The 21,358-nt window shown below is 37.0% G+C and overlaps 1 protein-coding gene across 1 annotated transcript; it reads left to right on the forward strand.

Moving 5' to 3' along the window:
- Positions 1–1,902: 1,902 nt before the first annotated feature.
- On the forward strand, positions 1,903–20,018 carry LOC138328434 (FAST kinase domain-containing protein 3, mitochondrial-like). The gene is made up of 7 exons (XM_069275240.1): positions 1,903–2,022; positions 8,389–9,868; positions 12,534–12,659; positions 13,030–13,119; positions 14,729–14,819; positions 17,744–17,858; positions 18,566–20,018. The coding sequence occupies exons 2-7, from the start codon at positions 8,434–8,436 to the stop codon at positions 18,722–18,724; spliced, it is 2,016 nt and encodes a 671-aa protein (XP_069131341.1). The 5' UTR covers positions 1,903–2,022; positions 8,389–8,433; the 3' UTR covers positions 18,725–20,018.
- Positions 20,019–21,358: the final 1,340 nt, after the last annotated feature.

Here is a 21,358-nt window from a genome sequence, read left to right on the forward strand (position 1 = left end):
CAGAAACATGAGATTAAGTTCATTATTTTCTTTGCCTCTTCTCTTTAGCTTAGCAATCTCTGCATATTTTATTTTGTTTGTAGCAAAAGTAATATTAAAGGTAGGTTTCGCCCAATGAAATATAAAGGCTACGAAATTGAAATTTATCCTATACATAGATATAATCTTCAGATCATTTTCAATGCATACAGCGAACGATATGGGTGGTCAGTTGCCTAGCTTGACCAGGAAAATACTCCTCTAAAAATAGAGCGAAGTCAAGCTTTACATAGAACATGACGTATTTTTTCCAAAACGAGGTCACCTCGGCACTTTTTTTCAGATATCACGGCACTTGTCGGTACAATGATAACTGAGTTTGACATTTTGTCAACAATATACATCATTAGTATATTAAGTCCCACTTACTATAAGGGCTTGCTATATAAAATACCCCTTTTATATATAGTTATGCTTCGAATTCTGTAACATATGTTGACACAAGGATGTTTATAAATCCTTGGTTGACAGAATACGAACATAAATTGTAAAAAAATAAGATTGATTACAATTTGCGGCACTTGTTTAGTTAAGTTTTGTCTGTTCTTAATTCACTGCGTTTAGAAAACTCCCGAGTGTGTCAATTTATGATATTTATATATAAAAAATATGCATGTAATCAATTCGTTAATTATTTCACGTTTATATAAATATCGTCAGTTATCTCTCTTATCATACAATAATTACGGCAAATCAAGTCTTTTTAAAATAGCTGTCAGTGTTTAATTGTAAAATATGTCGAATTGACCAAATTACTAAAAGTAACACTCGCTGGAACATATTCTAGTAATAAGCATGGTTATCAGAAGAGTAAGCAAACGATGAATTAGAAATTTGTAGGTATAAATAAAGTTTAGTCCAAGACAAAACTATCAGCACAAAATTGCTGAGTACGAAAAAAAAAATCTGACACGTACTTTATTCATTGCACTGTTTTCTTGTCCAGACCGTGTATTGATACAACTTAGTCAAAAGATGTAAAATCAATCAACCGTCGATGTTTAATTGTTTATTTTTTTCAAAACTTCAAAGTTGGTCTCGGTTACAACTTACCTGGTTTTAGTCAACATTTTATACAGAGAGAAGGTGGTAATTTTCTTGTAAATGTTTGTGATTACCAAAAAACGAAGTTACGTAAATTGGACATTGAACTGTTGAAATCAATTCTTTACATTTGCTTTTTTAATTGTGAATACAAATTTCCTAATATTTTACTATATTTCATGCATTTTGACATATTTTTTTGTTGATTGTCACGTGTTCGTTTGTTAACCAAATTTTGTAATAATTCAATGTGTAATTTTCCGTTGCCTATTTTAAGAGATATTTATGTTATATGCATTTTTATTGCCAGCGGAACTGGATATTTACGTCAAAGTTTTGTTACACTGTATTTTAATCGTCTATTCACATATGAAAGGGCACTTACCACGGGATTTATGGAAAATTCGTTGAAAAACGAACCGTTTTTAATAACTTTTTTACAACTTTCATCGGTCGTCACTGTTTATTCCCCTCATAAATACGAAGAAAATTATAGGAAGGAAAGTCAATATTTCTCGTATTGAGATAAACTTTACAATATTTCAAAAAATTAAGTGTCTATTCTCTTCAAAAAGTGCCGAACATTCCAAATGCCGAAAATAAAAGTGCCGAGATTACCAAGTGCCGAATATCAAAGTGCCGAGGTGACCTAGCCTAGTGCCGAGATGTCCTGATACCAGTATGAATACGTACGAAACTAACGTATCCGCAGGCACATCCATTGATAAGCTATTTAAATATTTCATTGCAGGTTTATGATTTAAAATCTTAGAAGATCTAAGTTATATTTTTTAAAGAAACAAAACATATTCATATAGAATAAAGATAAAGAAAATATTAAAATATTACACAAAGTTTATTTTCAAAATTTGAAATATTTGCTAGGCTATCACTAAGGCAGTGTTGTGTAACATGTGCGTCTTGGTTTTTATCAACATGGTAAGCCTTGTGACTTTCTACATTATATTTCTAACATATAAATGAATGTTTCTTAAGCTAACACTAGTTATTGCATGATTTAAGGCAGATATTTATAAGTAATGCATTTATAGGTTCTACCAAGTTTAGTGTGTGTCTGTCTCATAGTTCGACATCGGGTCTCAAAATGTCAGTCGAGACGTGCCTCGAAAGTTTTGAAGGCTAAGTTCTTTGGAGAGAGAACCTGGGTGAGTTTGTGTTTGAGTGCGAACACATTTGGGAGTAGTACTTATAGTGTAGCAGGTTTTAATTGTAAATAGTGATAGCATATGCCTAGCTTATGGTCGCCTTCTACGTTTGCACATGGGGAAGGAATTTCCCTTTACATGTAGCCCAGTCATATTTATGTAACTTGTAAGTTGTATCAATTTGCAAGTACAACGAATCATGTACAAGTAAATATTTACATTTCCTTGTCACTCCTACTATATATACTAACCAAGGCAACGTGAAGTATATGACGGCATAACTGACACACAAAACGTGACCATTATGACGTCACTTAGCCACTGTTGTAGCGGAAAAGAGAAGATCACCTTCTGAAGTCAGTCAGAAGGTGATATCTTTTTCGCTACAACAGTAGCTAGACTTTACTAATATTGACATGGAGACGTCAACTGATCACCGTCAAAATTTAAATGGCTGTTCAAATCTTGTGGATGAAATCGTCATTGATAAACGGTTTTCCTGTTCTAGCTTAAACAATGTTAATGCAGAGACCCTAAAATGAATTGATAATGTAAATATAAGAATTAAACTATCTTTAACTATCTTCCTTAGGAAGATAGTTTAATGCTTAAACATCTGGTAACTTCTGTATAAGTACCATAAACATTTTTCATCCGACAGTGCCTATATATAGGGGTATATGTGTTACAATTTTGGCAGGGCATACAATTTCAGCTACATATAAAAAACGCCTATATCTTACTGTTTGCAAGGACATATATGAGACTTATAAATCCTTGCTGTTTGCTTGTGTTTTTTGTGTCGTTGTTTGTAGGTTCATTATAACCGATTGTATTTAGAAACACAAAAACACCTTGACCTGTACATATATAGTGTTGCTTAATCAAGATATTATTTGATTTCTAAAACGCCCAGGTACCACAAGTGAATGCAAGTGATACTGAATAAGATGAATATTACTTTAGCGATCAATTATAACACATTTTAGTGATCAATATCTACATTCAATATGTGTCCTTTTCATCTGTGTTGCTGGATGTTAAATATAAAAATTATTTCCAAAATTGTGGCGTTAAAGTTTATGCAAAATGTATTTTTATTGTAGTAATCAATATTAACAGAATATTAAATGGTAGGTGTTGATCTGTGTGTTTTGTATCATTATACATTACCCATAGCCAGCTAGAGTCTGTCATCATATATACTTGCAATTGACATTCTTTACCTAGAAAATTTAAATACTCGCACACATTAGGCTTCAACTGATCAGTCAAAATTTTGAGCCTGCAGTTTAAGCATAACAGTTTAAGACTAACATACATGTAAGGTCAACGTGACAAAAATCACAAAACAATCAGTAATCAATTTTGAATAACCTAGTCCTGGTATAATGGAAATACAAAGATATAATATAAGAAAATAACAATGAATGAACATGTGTTATACATATCATTCTTAGGGCGAAAAAAAAAAGCGCCAAACAAAAAAACAACAGACAACCGCATTTTGATTTCCAGTATATATTATGGACTATTCTCGCCTGATATATACAGGCACATGACCCCCGAAGACGCTGACAATACCATAAAGTAGTGGTGTTCCGATTGATCAAGTTCTGAGTATCATTGGTTTTGGGGTGTTTGAACCAATAAACTAAATCAGGAAATGTGTAATCGAGTTTCTTCAGGGATTGTTTAACATCATGATAAATGAAAGTGTGTAATTAGCCAATCAATAAAACGCGCAAGACGTGTCATAGAAACACTTGTACTTGTCCGTAATCTCAATCGCGTGTCTGTGATTTGCAGAAGGGGAAGGGGCCAAATAGGGGATCCCCCCCAAATAGGGGAAATAGAGGTAAATCCTATAAATTGCTACTTGTCCTAGAGTTCTGCATGGATTATAACCAAATTTGGCCACAAATATCCTTGGGGAAGGGGAACAGAACTTGTATAAATTTTGGCTCTGACCCCTTGGGGGCAGGAGGAATGGGGCCTAATAGGGGAATTAGACGTAAATATTCAAATTCCTTCAGAAAAGAAACTATGAACCTGTATCCAGAACATTGCTTGGCATTACAAACCAGGTGAGTGATACAGGCCCTCTCGGCCTCTTGTTTCAAAAATACAGTCTTGTGTGTCATTACATTTTACCAAGAAAAAAGTTTTTTTCTGCCAAATTTGAAATGCTTGGGAGATGATTCTTAAGGCCCTTTGGGTCTCTTGTTTGTCTTTGTTCTGTTAATGAAACTGTTAAACATTGTAGGCTTCTTATTATTAGCTCACCTGCCCGATAGGCAAGTGATCAGCATATGTCGTGGTGCGACGTCCGTCGGTCCCGGCGTCAACTTTTTCATTTAAAAAACTTCTTCTCCAAAACTTTTAGACCTAGAGTCCTGAAATTTGTCTTAAAGTATGCTGGGATGCTAGGGGGATAAAGGGCTACCAAGATTGTGCAAATGAATGACCTTGACCTTCATTCAAGGTCACAGGGGTCAAGTAGGTGAAAATCTTAAAACAGACTTCTTATTATTAACCAAGAGGCCTAGGACCTTATATTAGGCCTGTGGCATGCTGGGATGAATGGCTACAAAGTTTGTTCAAATGAATGACCTTGATTTTCATTCAAGGTCACAGGGGTCAAATAGGCTGAAATATCTTGATATGACTTCTTCATACAACCAAGAGGCCTATATATAGAGAGACCTGATAATTTGGAATGTGACATGGCTGGGCATGAAGGGCTACCTAAGTTTGTTTATAATGAGTGACCTTGATCTTCATTCAAGGTCACGGTGAGTGTAATATAGGCTGAAATCTTTAAATGACATCCTGTATAACAAGAGGTCCATAGGTACCTGGAATAATGGGCCTGTGGCATGCTGAGGATGAAGGCGCTAACCAAGTTTGTCTCAAATGAATGACCCTTGACCCTTCATTCCACTGGTTAACAGGGGGGTCAAATTAAATAGGCTAAAATCTTGAAATGATCATGACCCTCGTTTTTTAATAACCAAGAGGCTTAGGGACCTGATATTGGGCCTGTGACATGCTGGGATGAAGGGCTACAAAGTTTTTTAGGTCACCTGAGACGAAGTCTCAAGTGACAGTCACCTATTCTAATCGCCTTTTGTCCGTCACTGTGCGTCGTCCATCGTGATGTCCGTAAACAAATTAACATTTTCGACTTCTTCTCCAAAACTGCTGAAGCAATTTCAATGAAATTTTGCACAAACCTTTTAAGGCATAAGGCCAATCAAAATTGTGAATTATATGGTCCCCACCCCCCAGGAGGTTGTGGGAGGGGTCAAAAGGGGTCAAATAGGCTAAAGCTTCAAAAATCTCCTTCTGAAATTATTGAAATGGTAGAATCAAATACTTTTGATAGATAGAAAGGTCTAAAGGTCCTTTACAAAAATTGTGAATTATATGACCCTGGGGTCTCTATAGTTTCCTGCTGGGGAGCTCGAGGAAGTTAAGTTTACTATGGTTTATATTGGGAAAACACATTTTTGAGCATTATTTGGTCATTTGTAATAGGAAAGTGTCTTCTAAAATTCTGGAAAATAGTACGTAGAATCAAGATTAATTATTATGATGGACAAGGTCTTAAGATGTTTTTATAAATACATTGTGAATTATAGGACCTGGGGGTCTCACGTTATCCCTTCATGAGGAGGGTCAAGTGTACTTTAGTTTATATAGCATGTAATAAGGAAAAAACATATTTGTGGAACATTACCTGGTAATTTTTGCCCCAATTTTCATAGTAAAGTAGTCCAACCTTGATTAGAATTATTAGCCTAAGATATAGCATTTAAATAATCCATATCAGTCCTCGGTTGACCCCCTGGGGGGACCAGCCCCCTCCCCCAGGACTCCCAGGGGGACCAAAATTTAAAGGGGCAGGACCAAACAGGGGTTTCTCAAAATGATTAAGATTTTCAAAAATAACTCGTTTCACTCGTAGGTTTTGGTTGGACAGTCAAATTACTCATCATAGTCTAAAAAGTCAGATTTATAAATCACCAGGACTAATTTCAAGGCCCAGCATATAGTGTTTAAATGTCTTTAAATTTTGTTTCATTATTTGTTTCATTATATATTCTAACTCAGGTGACCATTAAGTCCCCATGGGCCTCTTGTTAAAATGAATGGTCACAGGGGTCATATAGGCTAAAATCTTTAAAGGACTTCTTTTTAAATAACCAAGAGGCAAGAGGGCCTCCCACCGTACTTGGGCACGATCATAAATTCTTATTCACTCATCCCTATTTCTTAAGTATGAATCATGCAAATGGTTTCCAGATAGCAGATTTGGGCCCATTATATGGGCCCTTGTATATATAAATAGCCAAACTTGATGTGATCGGACAACTTCTTAGTCAAGTATATAAATAGCCAAACCTTGATGTGATCGTACCAACTTCTTAGTCAAGTATATAAATAGCCAAACCTTTGATGTGATCGTACCAACTTCTTAGTTAAGTATATAAATAGCCAAACCTTGATGTGTATCGTACCAACTTCTTAGTTAAGTATATAAATAGCCAAACCTTGATGTGATCGGACCAACTTCTTAGTCAAGTATATAATAGCCAAACCTTGATGTGATCGTACCAACTTCTTAGTCAAGTATATAAATAGCCAAACCTTGATGGTGATTGGACCAACTTTCTATAGTCAAGTATATAAATAGCCAAACCTTGATGTAGTGATCGTACCAACTTCTTAGTCAAGTAATATATAAATAGCCAAACCTTCGATGTGATCGGGACCAACTTCTTAGTCCAAGTATATAAATTAGCCAAAACCTTGTATGTGATCAGACCAACTTCTTTGTCAAGTATATAAATAGCCAAACCTTGATGTGATCAGGGACCAACTTCTTAGTCATAAGTATATATTTATAAATAAGCCTAACCTTGATGTGATCGGACCAACTTCTTAGTCAAGTATATAAATAGCCATAAACCATGTGATGTGATCGGACCAACTTCTTAGTCAAGTATATAAATAGCCAAACCTTGATGTGATTCGGACCAACTTCTTAGTTAAGTATATAAATAGCCAAACCTTGATGTGATCGTTACCAACTTCTTAGTCAAGTATATAAATAGCCAAACCTTGATGATTGATCATGACCAACTCTTAGTCAAGTATATACATATAATAGCCAAACCTTGATGTGATCAGGAACCAACTTCTTAGTCAAGGATATAAATAGCCAAACCTTGATGTGATCAGACCAACTTCTTAGTCAAGTATATAAATAGCCAAACCTTGATGTGATCGGACAAACTTCTTAGTCAAGTATGATAAATTAGCCAAACCTTGATGTGATCGTACCAACTTCTTAGTCAAGTATATAAATAGCCAAACCTTGATGTGATACGTACCAACTTCTTTAGTTAAGTATATAAATAGCCAAACCTTGATGTGATATCGTACCAACTTCTTAGTTAAGTATATAAATAGCCAAACCTTGATGTGATCGGACCAAACTTCTTAGTCAAGTATATAAATAGCCAAACCTTGATGTGATCGTACCAACTTCTTAGTCAAGTATATATAAATAGCCAAACCTTGATGTGGTTGGACCAACTTCTTAGTCAAGTATATAAATAGCCAAACCTTGATGTGATTGTACCAACTTCTTAGTCAAGTATATAAATAGCCAAACCTTGATGTGATCGGACCAACTTCTTAGTCAAGTATATAAATAGTCAAACCTTGATGTGATCAGACCAACTTCTTAGTCAAGTATATAAATAGCCAAACCTTGATGTGATCGGACCAACTTCTTAGTCAAGTATATATATATAAATAGCCAAACCTTGATGTGATCGGACCAACTTCTTAGTCAAGTATATAAATAGCCAAACCTTGATGTGATCGGACCAACTTCTTTAGTCAAGTATATAAATAGCCAAACCTTGATGTGATCGGACCAACTTCTTAGTTAAGTATATAAATCTTATAAATAAAAAATTAGCCAAACCCTTGATGTGATCGTTACTAACTTCTTAGTCCAAATAGTATATAAATAGCCAAACCTTGATGTGATCGTACCAACTTATTAGTCAAGTATATTAGTAGCCAAACCTTGATGTGATCATACCAGTATTTTACATTTCAGATTGAGTGAACTACAATCCCTGGGGCAGAGTATTGAGATGTAAGAATGGCTTTGTCAGTGTCTTCCACAATGCTGCAGATATCTGTGAAACAACTGGTTAAACTTTGCAGCAGAAGATTGTTGGAGAGAAACCTGGGCATAGTATCAGCTTCATCAACCAGTCGACTTGTATCTACAAATCCTGCAAATGAAAGAAACCGAAAGAAGCTTTACTCCATTTCACGAGCTATAGCACAGAGGGCAGACGGCATTCATGATGTTCCAATAATAATGCGACACATTGGTGACAAGATTATACAAGATGAAAACTATGACAAGTTGATTCCAGAATTGTCAGAAGGAGAAATAATATACATGGAAAGACTAAATGAATGTGAATCCATAGGTGAAGTGTTACATTTGTTAGATAGTCATCCGGATACGCTTTCCAGCCATGCTGCAGCTCTATCGCTTATCAAACTGAAAGTGTTGGACAGACAGCGCAGAGATGATCAGAAACCGACTGGCAAGTTGTTTGTGAGCAAAGTTATCATGCAGCAGTTATTTGGAATTGCACAGAGAAACATTGACACACTTAGTGACGAAAATTTAGTTGAGCTAGCCAGGCAATTTCTGGAAGATAATGAACCCGAATCCGATATAAAAGAATTCATTTTAAGTCTCATACAGAAAAAGATGGAAGACGACACTCTTGGCAAATATGCAGTATTTAGTCTTACAGAGCTTTTGCAACACAAAAAGTACTCTGACATACTGCAAGATATTTGGCTGCATGTAACAAGCAGATATACAGAGCTGGATATGGATGACTTGCTCAAATATCTGGATCATGTGCCAGCCAACATGGACATCACTGAAAGACTTGTTGAAATCATTGAAAATCATTTGGTACGCTTTGGATGGCAGCTGGGAAGTAGGGGTATTGGCAAGATTTCGGCTAGTTTGTCGCGTCTCAAATGCAAGAATGACACTTTGGCTTCCAGTATCGCCAAGTGGACTTTGTATCATATCCATGAAATAAAGACAGACGACTTGATGAATGTTTTGACATATTTCCAAGAGACCGATAAAAACAACGCAGACTTAATCTATGCTCTTGAAAAGTACATTTCAAGTAAGGGATCACAAGTGAAGAATGAACTATTGGGTCAAACATTGGATTATCTGTGTACGATTCGATATCTCAGTCCAGTAATAATGAATTCAGCCGTAACACACTTTCTCCAATGTAAAGAAACCTACACTGCAACAGATTTGTACAGGATTTTAAATCCCTTTGGTTTCTTTGGGTATCAACCAAGCAAGCAAATGGCCTTTTTCCAAGCAGCAGATGAAGTGATACCCAAACAATTTGACCATTTTAGAGGTGCTGATGCTTACAAATTAATGTGTTCTTTTTTGTGGTTAGACAGACATTCGCCACTTCTTCGAAGTCTTGCAAGACAGAAATCCTGGTCTACTGATCCATCTGATAAAATAGGTAAGTTACAGGTGCTCCACCGCTGACAAATGATATTTATTCTCTATTAAAATAGAGAAAACTGATGAATTACCGGTAGTAGTTTTCTTGAGTTACAAAAATTACTTTACACCAATACCATCATTGAAAAATTTGAGCTTCTTATTTTACTTCAAGATAAAAATATTAAAAATGATTTTAAATTGCATCCTGAAAAAAAATCCATGGCACTATGCCCTATACTGATTGTGCATGTATCAAAAGCAAAATATTTTTAGTGCAAGCGTACTTGCACTATTATTTTCCTTGTTCCGGTAAAGAGTCTGTGTACATCCGCTATGCGCAGATTCCAACCGAGGTAACGGAAGTCAGTGTCTTACAATGTTTAAAAGATTTCGTCATGAATTGTGACACCAACCTTTCAAAAACATATACAAAGAAAGTGCTACGTACACCTGTTGCCGAGGTTGATTTCATACTGAAAATTAAGGTTAGGAAGTAGTTATATTAGCAAGCACTTAATGTCTAACAGACATATTTCTAGTTTAAATGTATTTTTGTGTTAATTAGACACATAATATACACAATAAAACGTCATTTATTGTTCATATGATTGGGATTGTTGATGCTCTGTCGGCGGGCAGCCATCTTGGATTTTGATAGTTAAAGTTTGTTACCACTATTTCTCAGAAAGTGCTAAAGAAATTCTTCTTGAATTTCACATGTAGGTTAGAGCTGTTATCGTAGAGAAAATGTGCATCGCGATATCGTCAAAATTTGACGATATCGTCACGATAATATCGCGATTTTTGCCGAGTAAAATATAAAAGGAGTTGATGGAAATATAAGTCATGTTTGGGGGACCAATCATGAAAGTACAATATAGAGTGTAATTTGTAAATAAATAAAGTGAAACATTCACCAAAACCAACGTTTATTTGTGATACTTTTAATTAGATGTTTGCTTACAAGTTAATCAGATTCTGTCTGTGTCCGACAGTGCAATGTTTTTGTTTCCTTTCCAACTAACACATGATGGGTTACGGCTGACGACGATATCGTAGATATAATTTTTTTAACGATATCGTCGTCTCTTCTCTAAAATCGTGATATATCGCGATGCCGATATATGATAACAGCTCTAATGTAGGTTCCCCTAGGGCCTTAGTTGTGCATATTGCATTTTGGGACCCATTGGTCAGCAAGATGGCCGACAGGCAGCCATCTTGGATTTTGATACTTGAAGCTTGTTACTACTATTTGTCAGAAAGTACTGAATTCGAAGCTATCTGTCTCAAATTGTATATGTAGGTTCCCCTAGGGCCTCAGTTGTGCATGTTACATTTTGGGACTAATCAGTCGAAAAGATGGCCATCAGGCTACCATCTTGGATTTTGATAATTGAAGTTTGTTACCGCTATTAATATTTCTGAGAAAGTTCTGTAGGGATCTATCTCAAATTTCATGTGCATGTTCCTCTCAGGGGTCTAGTTGTGTATATTGGATTTTGGAACCGATAGGTCAACAAGATGGCCGACAGGTACGTTGCCATCTTGGATTTTGATAATTGAAATTACTGTTATATATCTCAGAAAGTACTGAAAGGATCTTTCTCAGAGTTTTATATATGTAGTAATTAAAAATATGTAGTAAAAGTTTTAAAAGCAGAGAAAATATCCCTCTCTCCATTGTCAGACATAGATCGTTGTTTGGTGGGCGACAAGATCCCTCTGGGATCTCTTGTTAGGTCATCTGACCTATTGTCATCTTGCATCGTAGGTGGCCGTGGACAGTGCGTAAACTTTTCATTCAAACAACTTCTAATTCTCAATAACCCAGCTGGGTGCTGATATTTGGCCTGTGTATGTATATACATATGCTGGGATAAAGCTTAAATGATACCAAGGTCATAGGGGTGAAAAAGACTAAAATCTTTACACAGCTTCTTTTTATGAACCGAAAAGGCCCAGGGTTTGTTCATTAACAAATGAATTACCTTGGCCTTCATTCAAGGTCATAGGGGTTGATTTGGGTAAAACAACTTCTGAATAACTGTTAGACCCAGGGTAATGATAGTGGGCCTGTAGCATGTGTATTGTGCAAGGACGTATATGAGAAGGATAAGTCAGAGTGGATTTTGGGGAAATACAAGGCAGGAGCTTTTGTGTTTGGGCACTGACCGTGACGTTGGGCGACGACTGATTTTCCTTTGATATCCGCCGGCGTAGCCTTTGATGTAGCTTGTGGGTGCGAGGGTTACCATCTTTCTTTCTGAAGCGGGCCGTCATTCCAAGAGCTGTCATATTTTTTCAACGAAAATTTAAGACATGTCCTCTAAATATTCCGTTCTTAAAGCAAGTAATAAACGTTGTGAAATTTAATAAACTTTGGTGTTTTGTTTTACTCGATAAGACAAGTATTTGCTGAGAAAAATGGTTTTTATTAGCGGTTCACAGGCATCTCGCGTGGTGTTTACAGGTAGTAATGTAAAGAAATAGTCAGAATCCTTCTCACTTATAAATCCTTGGTATTGTGCAACAAATAGAAAAATCTTGAGATGAAATTAAAAGTCAATCTAATATAAAACGAAGATGTGTTAGTGATAATGAATACATGTACAATGATAATAAGATGTATGTGGGTAAAATTCACTGGTGTAATAGACATAAAACATGAATTGTTTCAGGTGCGTTCTGGTGTCAGCGAGCATTATCCAACAACTATTCACTATCACCAATGTCAGTGTTAATACACCACAGAATGCATGACCTCAGAATGAAAGATGTTCCTTTGAATCTTTCACAGCAAAATGGTAAGTAATTTATACATATCACTTGCAGACAAAGAATGCTATTATGCTATACAGTGTAAAAGATTAAAGGACTTATATAATTAGCTGAATTTTGCTCATAAACCATTTTAACAACAGAGTTATGGATTGTAATCAAATTTGGCCAGAAACATCCCTGGGAGGAGAAGAGTGTTGTATCAATCTGGGTTGTGATGTGTCCCCTACGGTAGGAGGGACAATATATAGTAGTGAACAGTTGGAAGTTATTAAAATCACGACTCAGTCATATAACATTTCATGTATTTTTCATTAATTTCAATCAATACCCTCAGTACTTCCAGTTCTGATAAAATTGATTGATAAAAAGAAAACAATTTTTTTTCAATTTCAGAAATGACTTTTCAGATTGCCAATGCTGCTTTGTCTTCTCTGTTGAAGTATCCAGTGATCAACAATGTACGAATCAAATCCTTTCTCATAGGTAAGTAGAAAGCCAGATCACACTGTCTTTACCTCAACTCTTTTGGTGTTCCTATCCTTTGCATTTGCGTTTTTAGGTCATCTGACCTGAAGGGTCAGGATAACCTATAGACATCGTGCTTGGTCCATTGTCTTGTGTGCCGTGCGTCATGCGTCAACTTTTGCATTTAAAATACTACTCCTCCTTAACTGCAAAGCAGATTTGATTCATATTTGGTTTGAAACATCCAAAAGGGAAAAAAATCTTAATTTAAGTTTTAAAATCCCGCTACTCTTTCATCCTTTGATGGATGGCAACCAAATTTGGTTTGAAACATTGTTGGGAAAGGGCAATCATATTTCAAATAAATGAGCCTGTTATGACTCCTAGGGATGAGGCTTGAAAAGGGGGAAATTTTCTTAATTTTAGTTTTAAAATCTTATTCTCCTCAATAGCTTAAGTTGAGGTTCATTATTTTGGTGTGATACCATCATTTGGTCAAAAGGGACAATCTCATATTTTATATTATTGAGACCCACTTAGGGCTGAGGGGTTGGGGCCCCAAAAAGGAGAAACTTTCTTAATTTAAGCTTTAAATAACTTCATTACTCTCTTCATCCTTGGACGGATGGCAAACCAAATTGGGAAAACATTGTTCGGGTCCGAAAAGGGGATATTTTCTTATTTTTAGCGTTTAATATACCTTAACTTATTGAGTTGATTACATCCGCATATTGATGTGAAAATACAATTAGGGATAGGACTGTATTATTCTATATAAAGGAGTTAGGTCTGACACAACCTTGCGACTGAGGGGGGGGGCTCAGAAGGGGGTGCTTTTGAGAATATTTGGCTGTAAAGGCCTAACTCCTCCTTAAAACCTTGAGTGGATTAAATGCATCCATATTTGTGTGTGAAAACACACTGGTTTAGAACAATCATGTTTTTAATATATAATGATTAGGTCCAACCCTTGGGAAACTGAGGGGCGGGGCCTCAGAACGAGGAACTTTAGGTGAGGTCAATCATATTTTATAACGGATCAGCGATAAGACCCATGGATAGAACGGCAGGGGTCCAAAATGAAAAGTTTTGCTGATGAAATTTGGCTTTTAGAAATCTTGACTCCTCTTTAATCCTTGAATTGGGTAACAACCAGTATATGGAGGTCCTTGCTAGGGCTAACAAGTTTGTTCAAAAAATGACCTTTACCTATTACTAGAAACTTAATATGGTATTCAAATAGATTTTTCTTTGTTTTGTTTATATTAATTTTTATACCATATATCTTTATACTGATGAACTTTGTTGTTTTGTGCCTCATGAGTCAGATGAGTCGGATGATTGTTAAGGCCTCTTGTTTCTTGTTGTTTTCATTAGAGAATCATTGTTTTGTTCCATGGTCTCGATCATGTGTGTTTGGAAATTCATATTATAGTTACATCTTTGTTAGAAATATTAATTGTTGGTGGGGGTGGGAGTTTCCCCAAAACAGGGGGGCAGTCCTTACATGACCCTGACCCTGGCTGTTTATAGGACGTTAATTAATGCAACAAACAAATAAATGAACAAACAAGTTAAGACTAGTTACACTGTAAATCCAGAAATTTTTCTTTTGATTGATTTTCAGATTTCATGTTGATTGTGGATCAGTATGGAAATGAAGTTTCCCGGAAATTCCCACCACAGTCCAAGATGTTTGTTCCAGAGGAACATAGTGTGTAAGTGACTTTTGTTAGGTCATCTGACCTGGGAGTGTGTAAGTGACTTTTGTAAGGTCATCTGACCCGGGAGTGTGTAAGTGACTTTTGTTAGGTCATCTGACCCGGGAGTGTGTAAGTGACTTTTGTTAGGTCATCTGACCTGGGAGTGTGTAAGTGACTTTTGTTAGGTCATCTGACCCGGGAGTGTGTAAGTGACTTTTGTTAGGTCATCTGACCCGGGAGTGTGTAAGTGACTTTTGTTAGGTCATCTGACCCGGGAGTGTGTAAGTGACTTTTGTTAGGTCATCTGACCCGGGAGTGTGTAAGTGACTTTTGTTAGGTCATCTGACCCGGGAGTGTGTAAGTGACTTTTGTTAGGTCATCTGACCCAGGAGTGTGTAAGTGACTTTTGTTAGGTCATCTGACCCGGGAGTGTGTAAGTGACTTTTGTTAGGTCATCTGACCCGGGAATGTGTAAGTGACTTTTGTTAGGTCATCTGACCCGGGAGTGTGTAAGTGACTTTTGTTAGGTCATCTGACCCGGGAGTGTGTAAGTGACTTTTGTTAGGTCATCTGACCCGGGAGTGTGTAAGTGACTTTTGTTAGGTCATCTGACCCGGGAGTGTGTAAGTGACTTTTGTTAGGTCATCTGACCCGGGAGTGTGTAAGTGACTTTAGTTAGGTCATCTGACCTGGGAGTGTGTAAGTGACTTTTGTTAGGTCATCTGACCCGGGAGTGTGTAAGTGACTTTTGTTAGGTCATCTGACCCGGGAGTGTGTAAGTGACTTTTGTTAGGTCATCTGACCCGGGAGTGTGTAAGTGACTTTTGTTAGGTCATCTGACCCGGGAGTGTGTAAGTGACTTTTGTTAGGTCATCTGACCCGGGAGTGTGTAAGTGACTTTTGTTAGGTCATCTGACCCGGGAGTGTGTAAGTGACTTTTGTTAGGTCATCTGACCAGGGAGTGTGTAAGTGACTTTTGTTAGGTCATCTGACCCGGGAGTGCTGTAAGTGACTGTTTGATGAAGGTCTACCAAGCTTGATTCAAAATAAAATGACCTTGACCTTCATTCAAGGTCGCCAGGGGTTGGTAAAATAGGCTAAAATCTGTTTAACAGACTTTCTGGTGAATAACTAGAGGGGCCTGGAGACCTGATATTGCGATAAAGGGCTACCAAGTTTGTCTCATATAAATGACCTTCTCACAGGACTTCAAACAAGGCTGTAAATCTTTAAAGAACCAAGATAACCAATAAAAGCCCAGGGATATTCATATTGGGCCTTCGGCATGCTGCTGTGTCGAAGGGGCTACCTTCGTTTGTTTACAATGGAATGACTATTGACCTTTATTTCAAGATCCAAGCCTCCTAGTTGTGTATATTGCTACAAGTTTTTTTAGCCCACCAACATCAGATGGTGGGCTATTCATATTGCACTCTGCGGTCCTGGTCCGGCCGGTCCACGTTCCGTCCGTAATAACAATGCTTGTTATCATTATTTTAAAAAACTGCTGACTGGGATTCAGTTCAAAACTTCCACATGGAGGGTCCCCTTGGTACATTTTTGTGCCATACTGGAGATTTTGAGGCGGCTGATCGGATAAACATAGATGGCCGCACCAGGCCGCCATCTTTGATTTTGGCAGTTGAAGTTTGTCGGATGTTTCTTTGAGAAATTCATGGAGGTTCCCCTTGGTCCCTAGTTGCAGCACATACCAGATTTTGTGGCTGATCGGAATAAAACGGAGATGCGCCGCCAGGCATTGACTGCATGAAGGGCTACCAAGCTTGAAGGATATTTTTTTTTTCAAACTTCAATGACCTTACCCTTGGGTCCTTCGGAAAAAAAAAACAAGGTCGCCATCTTTGATTTTGGGTTAAAATATTTCTTGCAGAACTAAAATCTTGTTAACAGCCTCCTAGTTGTGGATAACTAAGAGGCCTAGAGAACCTGATAGATGGGCCAGGCAGCCATCTGTGAATGCTGCCGGATATTTCTTTTAGGGCTACCAAGAAATTTTGTTCAAACTTCAAATGGACCTTTTTTGTTTGTGCCATAACAGTGGATTCAACAAGGCTGGAAATCTTTTGATTTTGATAGTTTAACGACATTATCTCCCATTTCTCAAGAACCAAAAAGGTTCCCAGGGTATAGTTGGTTCATATGCATTTGGGCCAATCGGTGAACAAGATGGGCTGAGACTTGGATTACGAAGTTTAAAGGCTATGGCTTATTTCCATAGTTTGATCCTGTTCAGAAATGAATGTAGGTACCACCTCAGGGGGACCTTGTTGTGCAATATTGCATTTTCAATTGAACAGATCAGGCCGCCATCCTAGTTTGTTATTGGCATATATATATTGTCTCGAAAACATGTTTCTAGGGCACCTAGTTGTGCATTAAATTACTACAAGTCATAGAGTACTACATGGATGGGTTGTAGCATAAATTCCCTAGGTTCGGCATTGGGAGGGGATCATCATGGGCCAGAGTCATTTTTGGAGGATTTTGATGATAAGGTTTGAAATCAAAAGGTAAATCCGTTATTTTGCTATGTAGTCATAAAATGTAGAGAAAAAGTCTCTGCATGTCAGATTCTAGATATATCCCTTGGGAAATAAGAGGTAAAGGTTTATCCTTTAGTATGCTACTAGTCATAAAGTTCTGCATGGATTCTAACCAAATTTGGCCAGAAACATCCTTCAGAAAAAGGGAATAGTTTGTATCAATTTTGTCTCTGACTCACCGTGGGCAGGAGGGACAGGGCCTGATAAGGGAATTAGAGGTAAATATTTAGATTCCTTTAGAAAAGAAACAATGAACCAGTATTCAGGACATAACTCGACGTTACAATCCAGTGAGCAATGCAGGCCCTCTGTTATTATATTGTCATATCACTGTTGTTCCATGCTCTAATAATAATTCCTGTGTATATATTTCAGTATCTTGATAAAGCTGCAATATCCAGAGCACTTCTGTTGCAACACTGGTGAACCCCTTGGAGAGCATGCAATGGCCAAGAAATTCTTTGACAGTTGCAAGATCCGTTATATCACGGTAAATATACCAGCTACTAAAACTAGTGAGAAATTATCCTGACATGGTCCTGACAAAGTGCTGTTATTTTTCGGTTCGATCTGAAATCCAAGATGTCCGTTAGAGCCACCAATTTGAAAACACATTTTAAACTCCTTCTCAAGTTCTACCGTCGCGATTTGGCTGAAACTTGCCTAAAATTATCCTGTTGTTGAGCGCAGAAAAACTTGGATATTCTGAATAGCATACAATACGCAGCTGACCCTAATGTACCTTCGTGCAAAATATTTTGCTTATCACTGAGTGGCCGTAAAATGGCCCCTCCTTTTATTTTCACAAACATCTAAATGACAGCTTAGAGGAGTTGACATGTTTTCTTGCTAAAACAAACCCATACAGTTTTACAGGTAACTTGGCTTTGTTTACCTACTAGTAGGTGATACACAGTGGACTGCTAGGTGTATATGTAGTATGTACATGACTGAGCGCACGTGTGTTGTTTTCATGCGCTTTATAAAGGAGTCGGTGAGTTGTCGGAATGTAAAACAAAAAAGGCTGTCCTTGACAGGAGAATGTCTCATGAACGATTCTTGAAATACAAGTATACTTATTTAAAAAAAAAAAATCATTTTAATAATTTTTAAAATGCATTGTCAGCTTTAAGAATAATTATGCAATTGTAAGGACAACTTTGATGTGATACTGACAAACTTGTTATTTTTTTCTAGATGTGCCCACTAAAGGCAGGGATCCAGCAGACCAGTGTCGAAATACTGCAAATGCATCTGTATTATACGCTACACCATTTTGTGCGCTTTAAGATTAACCCTTTCACAGGAGTTGGCAAGAAGCGACTTCTGAAACTTTGGGAGGCGTCTAATAAGTGACAGGCGTGACTTCTGAAACTTTGGGAGACGTCTTAGAGTGACAGGAGCGACTTCTAACACTTTGGGAGGCGTCTTAGAGTTACAGGCGTGACTTTAAAAAATTTGGGAGGCGTCTTATAGTGACAGGCGTGACTTCTAAAACTTTGGGAGGCGTCTTATAGTGACAGGCGTGACTTCTAAAACTTTGGGAGGCGTCTTAGAGTGACAGGCGTGACTTTGAAACTTTGGGAGCGTCTAAGAGTGACAGGCATGACTTTGAAACTTTGGGAGCGTCTAAGAGTGACAGTTGCGACTTCTAACACTTTGGGAGGCATATACTAAGTGAAAGGCATGCACCTGTGTGACATTTTTCAGAATGAACACTTTATTGTTCAAGGACACATATTCATGTGATGTGAATTTCGTCATGCATTGTGATAATTTCCATGATATCAAAGGGTTAATTATGGAAAGTTTAAAATAACATTTAACAATAATATTTTGAAATTTTGAGGCCTTGAGCAGAATCAACAGTATTAACTGTTTAAAGTCCCATTATGTCTTCACAAACTTACTAAGATCTACATTAGCGTATCCTTTATGGAAACGTAATTCTTTTTGTTTCTTTCTACATGCATAACCATTAATCTGGCACAAGTGACATTGTTTATACACTGATACATTTTTAAACAGCCACAATATTTTATTTTAATTGAACATGTACAGAAACCCTCTGCATAAAGCACATACAATTCCCTTTCTCCCATATTTGTTTTTTTAATTACAAGATTATATACCTATACTCTTTAATACTACAATGTTAGAATTTCTCTAATGTCATAAACTGCGACATACGAATAATCAGTCAGTGTTTCCTTCCATTTGCACTGTTTTTCACGGAGAGAGCATCAAAAATTTTCAACAGTTTGTACATATAGAGATTGAACAGTGTTTTGATTGCGTTAAAGATGCAATGGGATACAGACATATTCAATGTAGCATGTTAGCGCTACAATACGCTACATGTCGAATATGTCTGTATCCCATTGAATTCATACCACCTTTAACGCAATGGAAACACTGTTCAATCTATATTGGTATATATTGGTTATATCTATATTGGCCCATGGTTGCTTAGCTGGGTAACTACGATAGTAGTGATACAGTTTCGATTGTTGAATGTTATAGCTGCAGTTTGATTTATAACAATGGCACCTTTCAATTATTTTTAAAATATGATGGGTTTTTTTATTCAATTATTGATATATATGATCTATTTCAAATAAAAATTGAGATTACCGAAGCGGAACAACTATCGGTATGTATTGTTGTATTTGATTTCAACCGAGGAAAGTTACTGTGATATAGCCTATTGATGGTATGACCTTTGAGCTGCTGTATGTATCGACAGTCTACGAATGCGATATAGACTAAATTCTTCATAGTCATGACTTTAATTAGTCATTCTATCGCCTATTAGTCTATTAGTATTCTTATCGCCTTTTCTCCATCGTTGTGCGTCGATAAACTTTTTCAATTTCAATTTCGACTTTCTCTCCAGAACCAAAAAGCCAAATTCAATGAAGTTTGCAGAAACCTTCCATGGCCATGGCCAAAGGTCAGTAAAAATTTTGAATTATAGGGGCCTAAGGGGTGGATCCAGAAGGGGCCAAATAGACTAAAACTTCAAAAATCTTTCTCTGAAATTCCGGAAATTTTAGAATCAAATCCTCTTTATAGATGGAAAGGTCTTAAGGACCTTTACAAAAAATGTGAATTAAATGACCCTGGGTTCTCAAATTTCCCCTTGGGGAGGCCTCAAGGGTTTAGTGTACTTAAGTTTATATTGGAAAAGCACATTTGTGAATATTCATTGGAAATGGGTCAAACTTGACTAGCATTACAGCGCAATACTGATCAGGATATGATTTGTTATATTTTAGTAAAATTATTACTTTGCTAGTTAATATTATGAGGGATGGATAGTAACTTTGTAAGGACCAGTAACTTTCAGTCAGGACCAGTCACTCAGACAGGATCAAAGCCTAAACTTTTAGGGTCAGCCGGTCCTTAGGACCAACAGCTAAAAATCCTTAATGGAGAACACACATGTTACATCCATATCAGTCCTCACTGACCCCCTTGGGGACCAGAGAGGTGGGGCCAAACAGGGTCAAAATGACAAAAATTTTACTGGTTTGAGAAGCAAATACTCTTCATAGATTAAAAAGTAAAATTTACAAAATCACTGACTGACCTTAAGGGCCAGTATAAAGTGTTTATATGTCTTTGTTTCATTCTATATCCAAACTCCGATGACTGTTAAGGCTCATGGCCTCGTGGTTTTTGTTAATACATCTAGCAATAAGCCTAATTATGTCATGGAACTCACAAGCTTCAAAATCTTAATAAACGCCCTGTTGGGTAATTGTAATGGTGGATCCAAATTGGTACACAATTTCAGAATTTCACTCCAAATCATGTTTGAAAAATGGCAAGGGTATCATTTTGTATCCTCTTCGAAACTTGCTTGCGGGGGATATTAAATTAGGCTTCGTCCGTGCATCAGAGATTCTTTTAGTGGCTATAACTCAAAAACCGTTCAACGCAGCTCCTTGAAACTTTCTTTTTACATATCAGACAAGTCAAGTGCGT

Source organism: Argopecten irradians, chromosome 7 (genome assembly GCF_041381155.1).
Source record: "Argopecten irradians isolate NY chromosome 7, Ai_NY, whole genome shotgun sequence".
Classification (NCBI taxonomy): Eukaryota; Metazoa; Mollusca; class Bivalvia; order Pectinida; family Pectinidae; genus Argopecten; species Argopecten irradians.

Bases quoted from the DNA above. Each gene is read 5' to 3' on its own strand.
- LOC138328434 (XM_069275240.1), top strand. From the start codon at position 8,434: ATGGCTTTGTCAGTGTCTTCCACAATGCTGCAGATATCTGTGAAACAA. The intron at 12,660-13,029 runs GTAAGTAATTTA...TTTCAATTTCAG, and splicing joins GAATCTTTCACAGCAAAATG to AAATGACTTTTCAGATTGCC. The intron at 13,120-14,728 runs GTAAGTAGAAAG...ATTGATTTTCAG, and splicing joins AATCAAATCCTTTCTCATAG to ATTTCATGTTGATTGTGGAT.